This window comes from Argiope bruennichi, chromosome 7, assembly GCF_947563725.1.
Source record: "Argiope bruennichi chromosome 7, qqArgBrue1.1, whole genome shotgun sequence".
Lineage (NCBI taxonomy): Eukaryota > Metazoa > Arthropoda > Arachnida > Araneae > Araneidae > Argiope > Argiope bruennichi.
In genome coordinates this window covers 116,544,965-116,567,734 of record NC_079157.1, presented here as the reverse complement: position 1 = coordinate 116,567,734, position 22,770 = coordinate 116,544,965, and the positions used below count along the sequence as shown (strand labels likewise).

Genomic DNA, 22,770 nt, shown 5'->3' with positions numbered 1-22,770 from the left:
ATAAATAAGGAAAAAAGTTTTTTTCTAATATTTTGAGATTAAAAAATATATATATTTGTTATTATTTCCCAAGAAAGTATTTTCCAATAATCGAAATTGGAATTTTATATAAGTTCAAATTTATCAATACAGGAATAAAATATCGATTACAAAATCAGAGATAAATTTGCATAAAATTCATTACACATTAAAATTAAGTATTTATTTTCATTCATATTCTTTTCTCATTTTAAATAAGAATTCTTGTAATTCAATCGGAATGAAATATTTTTAAACACTGTATTTTCTATTTTCAACCCAATTATGAAATTCCTGCATATTTATTTTTAAAAAATAAAACTCTCACAAACTCCAGATAATAAAAACATTCAGAGATGCAGGGAGCAAAACAAAACAAAACAAAAAAAAATAAGAATTTTGTACTTTTAACAAAATTTGTAACTAGATTACACAAAATTCATTCTACAATTTTTGATGGAGAGATCCACCCACCAAATACTTTCTCCAATTCCACAGCAACAGCTAATGTTATCCGATCATTGTAAGGAGTTGCAACTACTTGCACTCCAACTGGCAAGTTTTCTTTTCCTAAACCAAGTGGGCAGTGTGTGACTGGGAAACCAAGTACATTGAAGATGCCTGTGTATGAAAAATTGAAAGGCCTAACGATGGCTTCATTGTGATGAGGAGCAACTGTGGGATGAGTCGGGAATAATAATATCCCATCATCACCAATAGTTTTTATCAGTTCTCTTTTAAGATCTTCAAGCATCCTCAAATATTTGTGACTTCCTTCGATCACAGTTTTTTCAGTCATGCCAAGCATTATGGCAGGGAATGTGAATCTGGATTGTCCTAATATCCACTGAAGAAATTCCAGTTTAAAGTGAATTGTGCCTTTCCTTTCAGCTAGTTCATCAGAAAATGTCGGAGCTTTGCAATTAGACAGGAAAGATGCCCACATAAGATACATGTATTTTAGAGTGGGTAACTCAAGCTTCTTAGGCACTATTTTATAGGCATTGTTAAAGTGATTGAGAACCTGAAATAAATGGAGAAAATTTTTTAAATATCTGAAGTCAACATTAACAATGTTATAATATACATATAACAACTATGCGTACATTTTGAAAAGTACTTTTCAGTAAATTTATTTGCACTATAATGCTATGTTAGTCACAGTTAGGTAATCAGAAATTATAGTAAGAATTTCGAATTCATTATTGTAAACTGAATTCTGTATACAATTTCTAATGTAAAACCGACCAATTTTACTCTGCTGCAAATCAAAATAATTATAAAACAAAATTTAAATTTTGTGAAAAGCAGAATTAAATGCTTTACAAAAACAGCAACATCTGAAAATGCATGTTTTGGAGTTATTCAGACCAAATCACAAGTATATTGAAACATTCTAAAGCAACATTATTCATGAAACTTAATAATTAAAAAAAATCATTGTATTTTTTAAAAAGAATTTTATAAAACCAAACTTTTTAAGACAGAAAAATTTACATTACCTTATGCAATGCATTTAGCATATCAGGCTCAACCTTTGTGAACATTACATGATTTCCTACATCTTCAACATAGTATATTTTCAGCTCTTTCAATTTGACCTGAAAATAAAAGACAAAAATTATATATATATATATATATATATATATATATATATATATATATATATATATATACACACATGTTGATTGAAATTTAACTAAAACACATTTTAGTATAATGATTAGTATAAGAAGTTCCTTTTTAAAAGAATGAACAATAAAACCTACAAAAAGAATTTTTAAAAATCCATAATTTACCGTAATTTCGCACGTATAGTCCGCACCATCGTATAGTCCGCAGACACGATTTTATATAAAAAGAATTTCAAAAATCGTCAGATAGTCCGCGGACTATACGTCCGAAATTACGTTATTTTAATATGGCAATATTAATGTATTTTAGAAACAAAGAACTAAGTATAAATAGAAAAAAAGTACTTACTTACTAATATACTTTCAGAAATAAAACGCTAAATACAAATAAAAACAGTGCTTACTAATTAATCATATATTAATTAATCACACATTCTCACACATTAACGAAAACCTTCAAAGTCCGATTCATCGGTATCAGAATTAAACAGTTCTAATATATTTTCGGGAAGAGTGTTCGAAAGTTCATTTTCAGCATCACGATCTTCACTGTCAGTGATTTCCTCGCTTTCACTAACAATCCCGGCTTTTATAAATCCCGATCGGATGGTTGAGCCTGGATTTTAGGAGCTCTACTTGCTACTACTCATTCGTTCTGCACTATGCTCTATGGTTTACTATCGATACGATACATACGAATGTTTTCTTGGAATCTCGCACTTTTTTTATATTTGATCATCGGCAGTTCACGACAGCGTGTTTTTTAAATTTCAACAATTTTAACCGTGAACAACCAGCGTATTATCCGCACTGGTGTCTGCGGCTTCAAACATTCGCATTTTAAACACAGATAGTCCGCGGACTATACGCGCGAAATTACGGTACTACACAGGCATTTCAACAAGTTATAATATTTAAATGACTATGGTTTTGTTTTATTCTACAAATTTGTGGAAAAATCAAAAAAATGTTGTCAACAATTTATTCATGCTATCCTTTAAGCAAATCTCAATATATTGATGTATATTTCTTGTTTTAGTTTCCAAAAAGAAGCATTCGCTACTCCCAATCAAAAAACATTGCTATGGTTCACAATAATTATGTAAATAAATTATATGGATAGTCGAACATATGTTTGATTTTTCCCATATTAGTGTTATATAGTTAGACATTCAAATTCAATCTTAGGAAGAAAAAAAAAGTTTCTGTCAGTAAATGCATTATAAAACCATCTTATCTGGTTCTTGAAACAATTTACAGTAAGTAATTAAGGTTTGTGAAAATTTTTATTTTTAAAACTTTACTAAACTTTAAAAAATGCAAGAGAAACTGAAAAAAATAAAATAAAAAAAACAATAAACAATTGATATGCTCAATAAAATTTAGCTTTCAATTAAGAAAAAGACTTTTCATATTATTTAAAAGACTAGATATATAAAAAAATAAATATAAAATTGAAATATAATAAAAAATTTATGAAACAAAAATTTTGTATTCTTATTCTGCTTTCTAAAAAATAAAGTTTTTGGCAAAGAAATAATACAGAAATAAAGTTTACATAAATAAATTATAATTAATTTGTATTATTTTCAAAAATTCTAGAAAGACTTACAGGCAATTCTAAATGTAAAAGAGCTGCATTTTTTCCTGCCATAACTTTCATCATGGGAGTCAAATCTGTAGCATATCTGCAAAGAGGGCCAACACTCAGACAGGGAACAAACTCTCTTTCCCCAGATGGTGGATATGAGCCATAATTTGATACAACTTCTAAATAGAAAAGATAAACAAAAATTAGAATTCTATTCATTCACAAACATGACTAAAGAAACTATTGCTTATCACTAATTTAAAAGAAAGAATTTGAATTATTTTCATGCAATTGCAGTACAGGAAATACCATTAAGATATAGAATTTGGTTATTTCACAAAATACATAGTTGTTTCAGTATTAATGAATTAATAATTTAACATATAAACTCATATACAAATTAATTATAGACAGACTACAAAATAAAACAAACAAATTGCACAAATTATAACAGTGAGTTTTGGTATAAAAACTGTCTTCTGTTATTGGTGGGCAAAGTAATGAGTTCATAGAACTCTGGCCTAACCGGCTTTATTGTTATCCGACCAGTCCTTCCGCCACATTAGGCTGGATGCTCGGGAGTGTACTGTATAATGTTATTTATAAACATACAAGTATGCACAGAAATCATACTATTACACCTTATTTCTACAGCATTTATTTTTTAAACAAATTAAACATATACTAAAACCTATTTAAAAATAGTTAAAAACATACAGATTATTGAAAAATTTTACAACAGTTGTTAAGTCAGCAACAGTATATTTTTTAAAATAAGTTTACTGAAAGAAAAAGAAATACAATAAATTAAATATTATACTAACCAGGAGTAGGTTTGTGACCAAAGACACCATTAAATAATGCTGGTATCCGAATACTTCCACCAATATCAGAACCAATTCCTATAACTGAACCTGCACTTCCAATAAGAGCACCTTCACCTCCTATTAAAAATCAAATAATTCAAAAATTTACTTGGATTATTAAATGCTTTGCATTATAGATAATTGTACAAAGTAGTATTTCTTTTTCTTCAATTTGAAAATATGCTACAGTTCCACTCATGTGGCCCCAAACAAATAACTTATCCATTCTTAATGATAACTCTCATACATCTCGAAGATATTGGATTGCAAGAAGCAATTCTTGAGCTTAATATCAATAGGATTTCTGTCAACAGAATAGAACCAAAAATACATTATATATTTTTAAATAAAACTTTAAATCTTTCAAGGATAATTTTTTTTAGCAATTAAGGTGTAATGTGAGAAATTGCTGCAAAAATTAAGCTCTTTTTATAATTAATGCATCAGTAATCATGTTTCCTAAGCATATGATGTTTTCTACTTTATATTGAAATTTCTTAATATAAATTTTTATAAAAAATTTTTAATAAAAACAATGTATTATTTTTATTGAAATTTCTTAAAATTAATTTTAAGTGTTTATTTTACAGCACTGCAGAGACACAACATCTTCTATTGTAAAAAAAAGAAAATTATGTCTTTAAGGTTTTCATATAAACATAAAAATGAAAAGGGGGAGGGGAATACTATCATTCAAAAAAAAATTAAGTCAGCTTTTTTTTTAAGATTATAATATAGACCCGAGATCTCTCTCAGCATTTTTTAAAATTAACAAATTATCAGTTAATTTTGATGGATAAACCTTTTCTGAAAATGTCAACATTGATGTAGAAACATAAAAAAAAAAAAGATTTGATTTTTAAATATGCAATTAATAAATAAAATTTAACATGGCTAGGATGGAAAGTGCAAATTTCCTTCAATGATAGCTAATCATATTTAGCAATTTTTAACATTTTATTTGTGTATTATAAAGCTAAGAGCTAAATTATTCTAGGATGGCTAGCAACATAAGATTGACAAAACTGCCATGAAATTGACAATAGTACAATGGCATGTTCCAACTAAATTAAAAAAAAAAATGTTTTTAATGGAAAAGAAAAGCAGTATTTCAAAATGGACAAACAAAAAAATTCTTATCGCTTCTTACTTCTAAAGTTTAATAAAGGGATTTTCAAACTTTTCAAATTTTGGAATTTAATAAAAACCTGCTTTTTAAATATTATGCAAAAATAATATTTTTTCTTTAGCTTTATAAAAGGTAACAGAAAAACCTGATTATATATTTTATGAAAAAAAAAAATGATAATGATTTTAGAATTTCTAGTTTTTAAAAATAATGGGAAAAAACTCATGTTTAGAATCATTCAAGTTTAAAAGATGCCAGTGCTATAGTTAGAAATAAAATGAAAATAAAAAAAATGTCAATTCATACATTTTTAAAAAGTATTTTTTTATGCCAGCGCGAGACAATATATGTTACTGTGCCAGAATTTAACACACTTATCAAGTGAAATATCTCATTCAGTAAAGTGCTTTAAAGTTTTTAATTTTAAATTACAGCAGAGAAAGTATTTTTTTTATCCCCAACTTAACAGAGTCATAATGCTAACAAGTTTTACATGACTCAGCGATTTGATGAAGCAATTATATTGTTTTGAATTTCAATACTATGAAAATCAAATTACAAAACTAACTTTTTAAAAATACTAAAATTAAAGAGAAGAAAATGCATTCATTCAAACTAAACTGATATAATAAAAAATCACTTTTTTAAACCTTTAAAAAAGTGTAAAAATATTTAGTGTGTAATGTGTGCTTTGATTTTAAGGTGAAAACACATTAAAAATATGCTTTATTTTTTTTAATTAAATTTCTAACTAAACTTTTGAAAAATATGTTTTTAATAAGTCTCTGGTATCCAACAAGCAACTTCCTGCCAAATTTCATACTCCTAACTTCAATGGTTTGTTGAACTGTCAACCACGACAAACTTATATATATATATATATATTTCAATGGGAAACAAAAGCAAAAAAATATATATGAATTACAAAAAGAATAAAAGCAAAAATTGTTAAAAAATGATAGAACTTAAACTCTGAAAAAAAAAAAAAGTTTCTAAAAACTGTCATTTTTTTCAAAGTTTTAAGTACTAGATCTAACAGTTTGTTTTTTTTATATAAAAACTGAAATTTGATGAGATTTGTTTAAAAAATAATGATTTTCAAATAAATAGGCATTCAAAAAAAAAAAAAAAGTGGAAAAAAATCACGATTATTGCAAATTTATAGCTTTAAGTTGAAATTCCGTCATACTGGATTTTATGAAATCTCCTAACGTTATTACACATCCCGATGAATTCAATATAGTATAGTAAAATCCCTTTAATAAATCATTCAAGCAATTGCTCAAAAATGACAAACTAATGAGAATGATGACTGAAACTTTCCCACCATTTTTAATAAATGGCAAAACACAAGGTTGAAGAAAATGGTAATAGGGAAAACAAGTCATTATTATCTTTAATATGTGTTGGATACCCTGGAACTATTTCACCTTGAATTCCTTCTTCAAATTCTTTCTTTCTTGATAAAACCAGTAAACAAACTTTTATGACCACCTTTTGATTTATTGTATACAACGCCTGGGAAAACAAAACAAATGAAAGTTTCTTTTTACACTTCTAGAGAAAATTAAGCACTTTTAAGGACCTTTTTTCAAAATTAAATACTTTTAAGGTGCTCTTAAAAATGGTTTTCAAATTTAAGTACATTTCATAATGCTACACAATGTGGCAATGTTTTGCTTTGACATAAAAGAATCAGCAAAAGAATTAAATGTTTTAAACCTTATCAATGTTTCACAGATTTTCCTTGAAACTAAAAATATAACTAAATTGCAAAAAAACTATCAAATAAAAGTTATAAGAAAATTCATCAGCAATATTTCAAATCAAACTTGTGTCATTGAAAAGTTATGAAAATATATTATTAATACATACCGCTACTACCACCTGGACTGCGATTTGTATCATAAGGGTTACAGGTTCGTCCATAGACACGGTTGTAAGATTCATACCACATGCCCAGTTCACTGATATTTGTTGTTACCAATGGAATAGCACCAGCTGCTTTCATTAGTTTTACTGTTTCAGCATTGCAAGGTGCTTTAATATTCTTTCGAGCTACAAGTCCTGCAGTAAAGGGCATTCCTGAAAGATAAATATAAAAGCAAAATAATATATCTGAAAATGTTAAAGAAAGCTAGTTATATAAATTAAGAAATAAAGTGCGAACAATATCCGATATGAAGAGGCCATTTTCATTAATTTAAAATGTAGACACAATTGTAGGATTATTCCTGCTACAAGATAAAGTAAAAACTTATTGCACAGTATTTCAAAAGAAAGAATTTTTTACTCTAAAAGCAAAAATGTAGATAGATTGTAGAACCATATATACATTTCGAATATAATTTTATTAGACGGTCACACTGAAAAGTGAGCATTCTGAATCTCTTTTATGTCTTTAGCACTATTTGACACACAATTCTCTCTACTGATAACACAGAAATGTCTGATGCTCTATTGCCCAAAATAAGCAAATTCAGCGCAAATGCAATTTGAAATGTTCATGATAAATGATTCCTTGATATTTTAGTTAGAATTTGAATGATTAAAAATCAAGAAAGATTTACATATTTTTTCATAATAGTGTCTAAAAATGTTATACAAAAATTATTTTCATACTATTACAGAATTTTAAAAACTGTCTTTTAGAACTGCATTTAGTTAATTGTCATACATTTTTTTCCCCCTTAAATTTCAATTTTTTTTTTCATAACTTTTAACAACATTTTTTATTGTTACAATTAAATTAGTCCATTTTATTTCATAAAGTACTTTCTTTCACTGTTGAAAGACAAAAAAGGAAATGTTCTTATTATCAATGTAGGTTACATAAAAAAAAATTGGAACTACATGAAAAACAACATGCAATTAGAAGATGGTTTTTAATAGTAATATGATATGCATGGAACTTGATTTCAAGGACATAATAAACAGAAAAGGTATAAGACTATTATAATACAGATTTATTGTCTGTTACAATTCAATATTTAAAAATATTTTGATCAGGACTCATGAGTGTAAAGTGATAAATAATACAGTCAGCTGAAATTGAACAACCATATTCTGCCAATGAGAATGCATTTTATTTAAAAGAAAAACAATTATAACCTTAAATATGATCAATTAAGATAAAAAAAATATGTTCAAATCAACTGCTGCATGAAACGTTTGTACAATTCCCTTATATTAAAAAGCACAATTTTGAAAAGAAATCCATCTTAAAGCAAAACGATAATATTTTTATGTTTTAAAAATAATTGAAGTGAAGTGAACAAAATTCAAAAACAATAAGAATGGACCAATTATTATTTTGATACATTTGTAAATAGCACATTAGAAGGTGGAAAACTCCATTATTCAGCAAATTCCATTATAATGAAACAAAAGCAGCAACTATTTTATACTGTCTTTATACCATTCTACAATCTATCCTTTTGTTATATAAATGTTAATGTATGTCTTAAATAGTTTGAAAACAGCAATTAAATATAATTTTCTACATACAATAAAAGTCATTCAGTCAATGTTTTGGATGTAAATACATTGAACAATTTTCCAAAACTTCATAAAGCGCATACGAAAAGTAGTGTAGAAAAATTATTTTATACAAAAATAGTAGGTTCCATTCAGAGTATACCACTATGTGAAGGGTTATTTTTTTAAAATAAAAGAATTTATATTGAGTCCTCTGTTTATTAACTCATTGGATTACAAATTTATGTAATCTCTTAATTATATGGCATATTCTATTTGGAACTATTTCTGCCATTTCAATCTCTCTAACAACCTAAAGAACACCTGAGATTTTGAAGTGTTTCCAAGTGATTTTTGCATTTCAAACCACTTAATATTTTCATAAAGTTACAAACCTGAATACTAAAAATTCAATAAACATACCAGTGACATAATTGTGAATCAAAGAATTCATCTGAACACTAAACATACCACAACCTGGCCACTAAAATAAATCACTCTTTTAAAGCATTGGTATTTTCTTTGTTAAAGACTATTTTACAATGAACAAATTATTTTTAATAATGCTTAATGGCCTAATACTCTGCATTCCGTGGTCATATTAATATAAATTCTTATTATACACATCTTTCAAATATCTTCACAATAATGTGTAATATATGTTATGAATGTCAATAAACATGACAAATTTCTTTTTTGGTATACATTCTATGTGTTTTCTAAATTATCCAACAAAATCTAGTTGGAATTTAAAATCCTAATTGTATTTTTTATGTTTATCCATAAAATTCGAATAAAATAAATGATTTTAAAACATTTATACAGTTGAAAAAGATTAAATACTTCAGATTTTTAAAACAGTGGGATGTTGAGATATGAGCTATTATTAATTATCAAGAGACAAAAATTAAAGTATTAATGCAGGGTGTTTATACAATAATCCATGCATTTTGATAATTTTTTTTTCATCCTTTGAATAAATTAAAACGAACTTTCTCTAATCAGTAAAAACTATAAATTACTGAATCAATTAGTTTTAGAAATTAATTTTGAAATTTTTTACTATATTTAGTAAAATTTATAATAAATAAAAATTATAATTGAAATAAAGTACAATTAGTAGATAAATTATAATAATAACAATTGTAAGGAATTAATATTAAATTAGAACTTTTTTTATTGAATAATGATAAAATTATTCTGGATCAATTTCTTTCTCTTTCTTGACAAGCAGAAAAAGTCCATTCTTCTTACCTTCTACTGCAATAAGTTCTTTCACTGACAATGGCACTCCAAGAAAAGGCATTTCTCGTTCCAGCTCTTCTTCTGTCCTTTGATCACTAGCAATGAATTCATCAATGAGCTCCGCTTCTTCTAAAGCTTTATCAAATCGGAAATTAACAGCAGCATTGATGCTTGGATTGACTTCTTGAATACGTGAAATGTATAGATTGACTAGATCAACACTCTTAAGCTATAAGGGGAAAAAGCATGATTAATTAATAAATATCTTGTAGACATGGTAATAAACATAAATAAGATATTATAACTTTGGTCACCCTTATTAATAGAAGAAAAACCCCAGAAGGATATTATTACAGGCATTGACTACTCACATAGATAGAGTAAATAAATCTATGTGATGCATCATCATACCTTATTAAAGAGCTGGAAAAATAAGTTATGTATTCAAGTAAGATTTAGTTTCAATCACAAGCAATCAAGATCCTGTATAGTAAAAATCTAGATTTAAAATGATTTTTTTAAATAACAAAGAGTTTCATCTATAATTTATGGTTTATATAAACGTGGATTGAGGGCAATGAGAGGATCTCGCCAAATATTTATGCAATCAATTGTGACTCCTTAGCTCAGTGTCTCCTTAATATTGCAGACACTTGAAATTTTGCTACTCAATAAAGTTATGTCATTCCCAAAAAAGTGGTTGCTTATAATTTTTTACATCATATTAACTTGATTAAAAAATATACATTTCATTCTGTACAAATGATACAATAAAGAAGTTTTGATGGCTAAAATCAACAAACAAATGTAATACTTTAAGAAAATGTTGTTATGTAAAGATATTGAGTCTAACAAAATAACATCAGTTTATTTCCTGCAGATATGCTATTGCCTTTTCCACTGTTTCCAATTTGGATTTTATTTTTGAAATAAAGCTTTCAGCCACAATATTTAAATGTATGTGACAAAGGAATTTTTTTTTTTTAATTAACTTCCCTTGGTTTTAAAACAATTCCTCAATACTCCAAGATAAAACTTTTGCATCTATTAAAAGAATTTACATAAATTAAAGAAAAATATTTCTTTTATTTATTTTCTCTTATTTTCAAAAATAAGCAGAGAATGCAAATCAATAAAATACAAGAAGTAAAAGAATAAGAAATTTCACATTCAAATTCCCTTGTATTTACTATTGAAACAAAATATTTTATTAAAAAAAGAAAACACTTATAATCAATCTTAGAATGAAATTATATTCAAAAACTTAGAAACATTCATTACTGGAATGACATATCAGAATGTTCAATAAAAAACAAATTTTACAAGCATTGCAAGACTCTGTTAAAAGAGCTAACATTTATTTAAAATTTACTCCAAATATATTTTATAAATTGATGTGAAAACTCAAACTTATCATTTATAATTAATGAGAACTCAAACTTACAATATGGGTCAGTGACAAAACAAATTTATAATATATCACAATTTTTTCTTATATATCATATTTTGTTTCACATATTATTACTGTACCTAATTAAAGAATCAAACAGATCCTAATGTTTAAAAAAGTAATTGATGAACATATAATGTTAAATATTAATATAATGTACAATAAGAATCTATATTTAACTTAGAAGTTGTTTAAATTCATGAAACTCATTTTGTAACTTTCCATCAGGTGGAATTGCATGTCACCGACAAACATAGTCAATAAACTTGTTTGTATAACATCTATCAATTAATCAATGCAAATGCAAGTAATGAAACCTGTTGGTGTAACAGCGATCAAGAAATTTTTTTACTAATATGGTGATTTCAATTGTCTCAATTGTCAAACTATACAGCATGTGAATTGCACTCACAAAATTTGTCATCATAAATAATAATGCACTTGAGTATATTTTTATTATTTGGCAAAAAAAAATTTTATCGGCAATTTTTAGTTGCTGTTAAAATCGAATTGAACCCAAGTAACTATATATGAAAAGACTTGCAGCATCCTTCACTAAATATGCAATCAATTAATTTTTTCTATCTGCTTTCAGCATGAATATATTTATATACTGACCACATTCCAATGGCATGCAGTTACTACTAAGTTTGCTAATAGCATGTGATTAATATGCAAGTATCATACATATTATTACCAATATAACATATTCTAGATATACATTAGAGAAAAATTTTCATTTTAAAATCTATAATTTAAATTATTTAACACTATTGCAATTATTATTTAAACTGTAACAATTCTTTGAATATATATATAATTTTGAATATATATATATATATATATTAAAAAACAGATTTCATCTAATAATTAATAATAATTTAATCTAATAATAATCAATAGTTTCTGCATTTTTCTTTGTTTTAATAGAAATTATTGTCTATATAATTGTTAAAGTGAAATATATTGTTTTGTTAAAACAGTAGTTGTCAAAATATGTACAAGTTTGCTGAGAAATATGCAATTTTTCTTTGTAACTGAATTTATTAAGAGGGTCAATAAAATCTCTACTAATTCTTTTTATGCAATACAAAATAAAGATTTCTCCATAAAAAAAGTTACCTTCTTTCTTCTGATTTTTGTGGCTAAATTAGTAGCTGGTTCAAGAAGCAGTAGATTATTGATTGGAGGCAATTCATCCCTCTTTCCAAAATATGTGATTTTGAACAAAAAATGCACAACAATATCAAAAAGTCGATGAAATACACTAAATGCTTTCCAGAATAATTTCATCTTTCTTGTTTATATAAATTTCATAGCATTGAAACCTGAAAATATATTTATTCATAAGGAAACCAAATTTTTTAATAATCTAATAATTCAATTACAAAAATTAAAAATTGAGTAATTATTTACTCAATTTTTAATTCTTGGATAGTATTACAATGCAAAAGATTTAGTTAATATGTTTCTTATAACAATTTAGCAAATTCAAAACTATATATATGCATTACAAACAATCAATACAATAAAAATGAAAATTCCATATGAGATATTCTTTTAAGAATTTGCAATTCAATAGACACTTAATGGGATGAGAACTTTAAAAACTAAATAGTGGAATAAATAAACAAAAATTCCAATATAAGAACAAAATATAGGTTTCCTTATAGTTTATATGGTGACAATTACATAGTTAGACATTAATCATAATTACTTGTTTGCAAAAAAGTTTTAAAAAACCGTGTATTAACCGTCTGCAAGGGATTAATCGTTAAAGATCGCCCGATAATAGGCATTTTCGTAATAAAAGTTCGCTAATGGTATGAAGTTACCACATAAAATGTACCAATATTTCCTAGAACAATTTCTTCTATTTACAAAGTAATGTAAACAATTGGCATTTAACAGGAATAATTTCTTTTGTTACGAAAGTTTTCGTGCGATAAGAAAATTTATTATTTCAAGTAATGAACTAAAATTGTACTTTACATGCACAAATGAATATAGTAAAGTAACTGAAATGATGATGGACAAATGTTTAAGAATAAAAAAAGATTTCTGCTTCTGTATACTTTCAGATTTTTGCTTCCGTATTAACACATGCCGGCAGGCGCACCCAAATTTAACTAATGTAATATCGCAACATCAAAAGAATTAATTTCGCACGGGAACATGTAAAGAAATTAAGTAAACAACTATTTTTTATATAATTACCTTCTTTACTGAGTTCCTTTTTCCTTCCTTTCTTATTCTATTTAAAAATACGAACCGTACAAGAAGACATTTCGAAACGAACTAAATATTAGCGGACGACGCTTCACAGTTACGGCCACGGATAGTGAAAAAGAACATTATTGGGTTGATGTTGTTCGTTCAAAGTCAGAGGAGGGATAAGAGATAGAATTATACTAGAAGCATCATAGAAGTGATGGCGAATTTCCGATTGGGCAATAATTAAAAAATCATTAGCCAAGTTGCAGAATAATTTCATTAAACAAATATAAACTCTATGAATTATAACATATGAGATAACACTTTATTATGTATAACTGGTCATCTGTTATCGAACATTTATAGATATTGAAAGTTTGAAACGCATTGTGTATTTACTAGTTAGTTCTATCAAAGTCAGACCAAACGGCGTTATACGTTCGCTAATCCAAACTACCAGCTTTTACCCGTGATTTATTGGTTCTTGTTATGATTAATTTATGATGTACTGTCAAGAGAGCTCTTCCCTTCCAAGTGTCTTGGCTTACGACGATCTCTATAGAAACAAGTTTTGATATAGAAAATCCATTTGGAATAAAAAAAATCCATCTGGTGTCTGGAGTTTAATTTATTCTTGGCGTCAATTTGTGGTGATAAAAAAATGCTCTTGATCATTCATCTTCTCGCTTTAACAGCAGTTTCACGTATCTTTAAATACTTTTAGTTTAGTTCTTTTAAATTTTATTAAACTTTTTTCTAATTAAAATTAATTGCATTTCATTATTTAATAATTCAGTTATCTCCAAACATTGCCAAGATTTAAAAAAATGAGAAAAGAACACTGATTTAAACTTTTGCTTGTTATACTAAAAATAAATTTTTTTTACTAAACTCATGAATTTAAAAGAAAAAGAAATTACTTTGAAAGTAAATAAAAATAATGAAACATTACACTATATCAAAAGTTTGGGCTATTTTATTTCTTTTCTAGAATCTAATGAGCTTATACAATTGTAGAAAAGTAATTTCATTAAATATTTATTGCCAAATATTATCCAATACGATAATGATATGAAGAACATTACCTTATGCAAAGCACGTAATTTTTTTTTTTTTTTTTTTTTTTTTTTTTTTTTTTTAAAGGAAATAAAGTTGAAAAAAAAAAATGGTTCGGATTGTTTCTTCGTTTTCCAATGGTTTGAATAGCTTTACTTCTTCTTTACTTCTTTTCTTTCTTACTAAAAATTTTTCTACAATAATGTGATCTAGAAGTTTAGAATATTTAATTATTTAATGAGATTTCTTCTATTTATATGCTCTGACTGTCGCGATAAAATGGTGATTTTACAAAGCTGATGAGTAATCTCAAACGATACAGAACAGCTTAGAACGAAAATGTAAAGGAGAAACTAAGGAACATTGGTAATGAAGGATTTTTATCTGCGAAATGGTCAAATGAATACAGGGGAACAAATGTTCTCTGTAGATACACTGCTAATGACTACAGACATATCATTGAAAAGAAAAACTCATTTTTCATACCACTATTCAAATTTATAGTTCGTGAGAAAATATTTTCTTTAAAATAACTGGGTTTGAAGTCTGGGAAAATGAATCTGTCATTTGGAATACCACCTGAAATAAACTTTTATATCCTTCACATAATGTAAAGTGATGTTCAGATATTTTTTAAAGGTCTTATATGAGTTTTTCATGAAGTCCAGTGTCTCTGACAGGCACCTGAATGCACACTTGAATTATTTTTAAAATCCGAATATTTTTGCATATTAACTTTGTGAAGTTAATTTTAGTTTAGTAAGTTTATACACACTGAAATTAATTTACAAATAAAAATAAGATAAAAGGAATCTAAAAATTGTTTATAAGTTGATAATTATTAATTTTGTTATTGGGAAGTATATACTTCAGAATAATTAAATAAATAAAAATTATTAAGCGTATTAATAATTAATTAAGCATATTTAAGAATAAATATTTTACTTTATATTAGAATATAAATAAGCTTTTATTGAAAATATGAAATAATTACTATTAATTATACTATCGTTTTTATATTAAATGAAATAAAGTAGCCTATGTTTGCTCCGGAGAATTCGATATTAAATACTTACAAAAATTTAACATAAATAAAATGAAAACGATTAATTTTTTTGCCATGAATTGCTTCTATTTTAGATTTTTTTAAATTGATTTTTTCACTCTTCATTTTGCAATTATTAGACATACTAATAATTACTCAGTTTTGGGTTATTCTTTATACACATACGACAGGAATATCAGATATTTTCAAGATTCTGAGTATTCAAATAATTTTAAGCTCAATGAATTATTTTTTGAAATAGTTTCCAAAAATTAAAAATCAATGATCACTTATATAGCCAGTTTGGTGCTAAATGTGTCAATATAAGAAATTTTTATGAATTTCTACCTCTCAAAATGAAATATGGTAAAACGTTTCTATAGCGAAAGCCGTAAACGAAGTCATTTGGACAGAAAAGTTCGCTTGACGGATAGCATAATAATGGCTTTAGTTATGTATTAGATCATTTCCAGTTTTGTGAATATTTTTCTTCTGTATAGGGCATTATTAGTTTTATTGAATGAAAAATTAAACAAGTAATGAATTTATATATATAAGTGGAGTGCATAAAAAAAAGTTGGAAGAAAGAAATGAAAAGGGTCACTCCATTTACCAGCAACAGATAAACTGAGGGTATCTATATTAAAAAAAAGGGTTATTTTTTAAAAAATATTTTTTATATTTTTAACTGTTTTGTTCTGTAATATATTTCATAGTAATAAATTTCCTTTTAAAATTAACTACTAGATTCATATAGAATCAAAAATTAACTAAAATCAATCGATTTAATGACAAATCTCAAAATATGTCGTCGGCAATGAATATGTGTGAAAAATATTAGAACTCCAATACAGGAAAATGTAAGTGTTAAAACTAAATTACAATATTAAATCTGTAAAAACGCGAAGAAAGCTAAATAAAAGTGATTAAAAAGGATTTTTTATACAATAGAGTTTCCTAAAAAAAAGGATGGAGCTTCTGGAAAGTTATTATTGCATTATCGATAAAGTGATGTCATGTTGAACTAAATTGTTATTTTCCTTGAAAAATCATTTCCCCCCCCCCTCAAAAAGAAAAAAAGAAAAGAAAAGAAAGGAGGAAAAAAAAAAAAACAGCGGGAGTGACCTGTTCAGAGCTTTCTCGCATATTGTCTAATAAAGGTTGTTATTCCAGAAAATGCTTTGACGTACAATAGTTACGAAATATTAATCCTTAGCGTGAATTTAATATTCTTACTGAATTTATCTTGAGATCTTTGGCGAGTTTTTTGGCGACTAATCCAGGGCATCTAAACTAAAAATCGTGTTTTTATTTTAGACGCGTTTTTCCAAACCTTTTGAACCAAACATACAAAATATTGATACAAAACTTATGATTCAAACACTATTTAATTCATTGTGATTTTGTGTATTGATAGCTGTTTACACTATAGATATTAAATCTGCTTACAGAATTGTATCCATCTAGCTCTTTTCGTTTTGTAGCTATCGTATTAACTTGCCTTCGAACAGTCAGACAGACTGAACAAAATTTGCTCACAATTTGATAAAAATTTAGAAATTTGGTGAGAAGTCCATATACCAAATTTCATTCATCTCGCTCAAAGCGTTTTTAGATTATCTGTGTCACAGACATTTTCGAGAAATGTGTTTTTGGAAATCACAGAGATCTGAAACGAGTAGGCTCGTCAAAAATCATCAAAGAATCTGGAGTTTGAATTTTTTGACGATTATAATACTTTCTCTATTTTTCGTATACGATGAAGTAAAAAGTAAGTATTCGGGCTTTGAACATAGTATCTAAAAGATTATCACTTTTCTTTGACAAAATGTGCATTTCTTTATCAAAGATCTACGCTATATACCCATGAACATATAACATGCTCCATAAAGTAATTGGTAAGAAAACTGAGTCATCAGTTCATGAACTTGTTTTTATGTTGTAAAAACGTGGTAGCTGCACGATATACATTTTACCTTTCATTGCGTCTTGCATTCTAATCTTAATAAAAGATTCTCGTAAAATTTAAAAGAATATTGTATCAAAAGAAACATTTTTATGTGAATAACGATAACTAGGATTTATTTTGTTTTCCTTTAACTGCTTTATTTTTTGGTTGGTAGTTTCTTAATTACATTATAATATATCTGTGCATGATATAATAGCGTTTCATGTAAACAGGAATTCGCCTCGTTGCAGAAATATTTGGACTTATGAGCAAACCTTGAACTAAAAACAGCGAATAAAAGCAGTCTCATGTTGCCGGCTTAACCTCTTGATTTACGAATTTACTTAATTTCCGAATTAGATAACACATTCTATTTGAGACATTTATTATCATTTCAATTTCTTTAATAATAATAAAAGGGCATTGGAGAAATTGAAACGTTTTAAATTTATTTTTGCATTTTAAATTACTCAATTTAAAAATTCAGTAATTCGATTCTCGAGAAAGACCGTGACCTACAATAAAACTAGTCATTGTATGCGAAGAGGTTAATAAGATTAAGCACAGATATCACTGGTGCTGAACACGAGGATATACGAAATTTTGATTTAACGCTAGAAACTCCTAAACCGTCATTTTGACATATTTCAGGGGTTTTTTTCCGTTATAATGACGTCCCATTTTAAAGCAGCACTAGGGCTATTTTGGGAAGGACCTAGTAATTTTGAACCAATGTCAGATGAGAAGGACGACACCTGAGCTGGCATCCCCGTCTCCAAGCTTCCACGCCACATCAGTGGGAGGAAGTTTGGCCCCGACGGATTTAACATGCACTTGATCCCTTACATAATGGTTCTTCGGCGTAATTAGGTCTCTAACCTGAAACACTCCGTTTTCGTAGCCGAGGGCTTACCACCAAGCCACCGCGGCCCGAGATATTTCAGATTATTTTTTAAAGAAATTTATAAAAACTATTAGCTTATATAGGTGAACGAAAATTTCTTTCACTTAAAAATTTAAAAGTAAAAAAGATTTTGCAAAAAATAAGCATTTAATGCAAGCACGCAATTATTTGAGGAGCATTGTAAATAAATGAGGTGTCACACGCGAGCGCGCGCGCGCGAGCACACACACACACACACACACACACACACACACACACACACACACACACACACACACACACACACACACACACACACACACACACACACACACACACACACACACACACACACGAGGAATAGGGAAGACGAAAATTACCTTGTACAACAAAGACTGGATTAGCATAATTCGCTACAACCTTGCGCTATACAGTCGCTGCTTGTTTGAATATTTATTGTAAAGGTTTGTACATCATTTGAAAGTTCATATATACATATTCTCCTTCAAACTCATCGTATTTTCGTTTCAAATGTCTTATTATAGTGTATGAAATAGGATAACTGTAAAATCTTAAATTCAAAACAAAGATATAAAATAAATTTATATTCAATGTAGAAAATTAGCCAATATTTTTGTAAATTAGATGTGTATTCTATGAATAAATTAAATAATGTCATGTATGAATAAAATAAATGAATGTCTATGAAGAAATTAAAACTCAGAGCAAACGCAATATAATAGGTATTTAGTAGGATTGGATTGGATTTTCATGGCGCAAAAGCGAGGTGTGGCCATTCTGTGGGAAGCCTATGGTACTTTAGAATTTAATTATTTTTAAAATAATATTTCATATAAAAGTCAAAAGAAAATTGTTAACAAAAATCTAATCAAAGTATTTCTTTTTTCATATGCAAAGATTAAAACCAATACCATGAAGAAACAAGAATACTTTTGCTTCCGGAATGTCTCCTAAGAAATCTATCAAATAAGGATGCATATTATTAAAACGATTAAAATTCATACATTCATTCAGAATGTGCTTTAATAAAAAAACAGTGTTGCCAGAAGAACAAGTTGGCAATGATCTTTTAATAAACGGTTATAGGTAAAATAAGTGTTACCAATTATAAGCTATTATTATTATGAATTAGCAAATAATAAAATTGTTTAATAAAGTAAGAACATATTTTTTAAATATCCGTAAAACTGATGGGCTATGAAATGTTTTGTATTCATTCTCAAACGTTGTAGGGATAAGAAACAAACATGATACAATTTGCCTACCTGCACTTCTCTTTTACTGTACAGAGACAAGCACCGATGCAGTCCAAAGAATTTGCGAACTGTCATTCCGTTACTGACTGCCGGGATGTCACCCGGCACGGATAATCAGTCCAAAGGTTGTCTTTTATGACAACAAATTGTATCTCGCACGTGAGCCTACATAGATTTCGATAGACCTCGGCTTTGGCTATGCAAACAGTGTTGCCTAACCTTTGTTCTCTCTGAATTTTATCAACCACCGGCCGCCTTGCTATTCTTGCTCTTGAATTTCGGATTTAAGAATGGAAGCATTGATAATATGATTAGATTGCGCGATTTTAGTTCTAGAAACTGCAGAATTCAATTGAGTTGAGTTGTATAAATCGGGGTTAAAAAAATGGAAAAGGAACTGCTGAAAAATAGCTCTTATCAGATTTTTATTTATTTATTTTTCTGTATATGAAATAAACAATCCGAATTTCTTAGAGTAGAGGAAAAAATGCACTAACAATATCTTTCCAACGACTAAAAACTACAAAAAGAAATTGGTAGATATATTCAAGCAGTGGTATTTTAATATAAATGCATGATATACGACATGTAAATTAATACATTATAATTAAATTTAACTTTTTTGCTGGTTAAAAAGATCCTTTAAAAAGGCAATTATTCATTTTGATTTTGTTTCTTTAACTAATCTCAACAACTGAAATTCTACTAGTCAAAAATTTGATCCTGAGATTTTGGATGAATATGAATTCAATAATATGACGTGAAGTCTGAAGAAAGATTCTTAAGCAATTTGCTGAAAGAATATTGCTTTTGGAAATGTCCAGGTCATTATACAAATCCAGGTAGTGTATGCATTTATGTAATGGTCATCATACAAATCTATGCCATATACGTCACATTATCCATATGAATGTCAATAATATGACGTGAAGTTCGAAGAAGATTCTTAAGCAATTTGCTGAAAGAATATCGCTTTTGGAAATATCCAGGTCATTATACAAATCCACCATATACATATCCAGGCTGTATATGGATTTGTACAATGGTCATCATACAAATCCAGGTCATATACGTCACATTATCAATATGAATGTCAATACTGTGACGTGAAATATCCAGGTCACGTCACATTCCAAAGTTAAGTATGCACTTCTAATATTTTTTATTAAGCATCTAAAATACAAACACGAAATATTCCTTAAAGTTTAATACTTTTAGAAATATGAAAATAATTATTACAGAATGTAATAAGTAAGTACAATTTCCCCATTTTTATTTTCTAACTTAACTGGCCAAGTTTAAGGTTGTAGTTCCAAATTTAACAGTCACAAATTTAAGTACACATTTCATAAAAATTCATTTCCATTTGGCCTCTTGTATTTTCTTTAATTGAATCAATACAATAAATTTGATACTGTAAAATATTATTATTTGAAATCCAAGAGAAATAAGTATTTTTTACTATAATTTTTTTGTAATCATCACATTAACTTATATTGGAAACAGCTGGATAGATTTTACTCAAAATTTGGTAGAAATATACAAATTTGGAGTAAAGATTACATACCAAATTTCACCCGTCTAATTCAAGCATTTTTGAATGATCTTCGCCACAGACAAAGAGAGCACATGGGCATTTTCCAAAAATATGTTTGTCGAAATGAGGGAGGTTTGAAACATGGATATTCGTCGAAATTGCGAGTTAAGAGTTTTTGACAATTAAAATAGTTTCACTACGTATACGAGAAAATAAAAATTGTCAACCCAATTAAATAATTTTATTTTCAGACATCAAAGGCAGTTTTAGATTAACGCTTGAGAAAACACTGGACTTACAAAAGAAAATTTGCAAAATTATTAAAGTTATTTACAAAAAAAGTTATCCCCTACTGTAGCATCTCTTTTTCCCCTTGAGCAGAGAGCGCCCCCTTGTGGCGTTTTACAGAAGCCTCTTGTGGTGTTTACAGACAGACAAGCAGTTGAATGGGAGACCTGCATCCTGAGGTCGACTTTTTCCTATGCGCAACCCTTGCGCTAACGCCGAATGTTTTCGGCTGGAAACGGTGGAATCCCTCCACCATACTGTTTACTTTAACCTAATTGTCTATGTGTGTTTGTACATTTTGTAGTGTAGCTATGTTTGTGGAAATTAAAACTAGTGTATTTAAAACCGGGCAATTCATTAGAAAATTGCAACACACTCACTAATATTCCTAAAATCTTACGTACTAACGTTTTGGATCCTATAATCAAATTAATATTTTTGTGATTCTCTTGAATACTTTCATGACTTTGAATTTTTAAGAGGCTATAAGAATTCTTTACTTTGAAGAACTTTAATACGTGATCCAGAAATTCTTTCCTAAGACGGGATACACGTGATTTGTGCAGACTTTTAAAATCGACAAATAACTTACTTTAAATTAAAAAATTAAACAACATAAATTTTATGCAATCAGATCAGTTAAGTTGTTAACACATTGCAGCGCAAAATGAAATAGGATGACTTCGGTATCTAGAAACAAATGACAATTTTCAATCATATCTTTGCGGCGATAATTTAATTTTTTTTCCACCTGATAAATATTCAATCGATATTAAATGAAAATGATAAATTAAAAATAAAATCTTCGTCAGGCACAAGTTTCAGTGCACAAGCACCCGCCTGTATTCTGTCAAGGCAGACCAGCAAAGAACAAAATTTATTCCGTAACTTTTTAAAATATTGTTTACTTTATTATTCAGTGTAACAGTTTAGCCTGATTTTAAACAATCTAGATGCTGACTATATTTAATTTGATTTAACATACCAGCACAATAAGTAACGGGAATGGTTTCTCTTAGAATTTTCTATACACAGTTCCAATGAAATAAAAGTGGGAATCTTGAGTGAGGTATCTTAGTGAGTAACGTTGTAAGTACTCATGTTTTTATTTT

The 22,770-nt window shown here is 27.7% G+C and overlaps 1 protein-coding gene across 5 annotated transcripts in view; it reads right to left on the bottom strand.

The window, feature by feature from the left end:
* Nucleotides 1–67: 67 nt before the first annotated feature.
* LOC129976521 (fatty-acid amide hydrolase 2-like) overlaps nucleotides 68–22,770 on the bottom strand; it is a 39,545-nt gene continuing 16,842 nt past the window's right edge. For 2 of the 5 annotated variants that reach the window (XM_056090127.1, XM_056090128.1), the window contains exons 2-8: nucleotides 12,533–12,738; nucleotides 9,970–10,189; nucleotides 7,114–7,323; nucleotides 4,068–4,187; nucleotides 3,265–3,422; nucleotides 1,521–1,619; nucleotides 68–1,042 (exon numbers count right to left, since the gene is read on the bottom strand). In XM_056090127.1, the coding sequence (XP_055946102.1) occupies nucleotides 458–1,042; nucleotides 1,521–1,619; nucleotides 3,265–3,422; nucleotides 4,068–4,187; nucleotides 7,114–7,323; nucleotides 9,970–10,189; nucleotides 12,533–12,703 (1,563 nt within the window). In that variant the 5' untranslated portion in view covers nucleotides 12,704–12,738 and the 3' untranslated portion in view covers nucleotides 68–457. Of the gene's footprint in view, nucleotides 1,043–1,520; nucleotides 1,620–3,264; nucleotides 3,423–4,067; nucleotides 4,188–7,113; nucleotides 7,324–9,969; nucleotides 10,190–12,532; nucleotides 12,739–13,127; nucleotides 13,150–13,627; nucleotides 13,759–19,842; nucleotides 19,930–22,770 lie in introns of those variants that run through there. The other 3 variants (XM_056090130.1, XM_056090129.1, XM_056090131.1) reach the window with 3 other exon arrangements.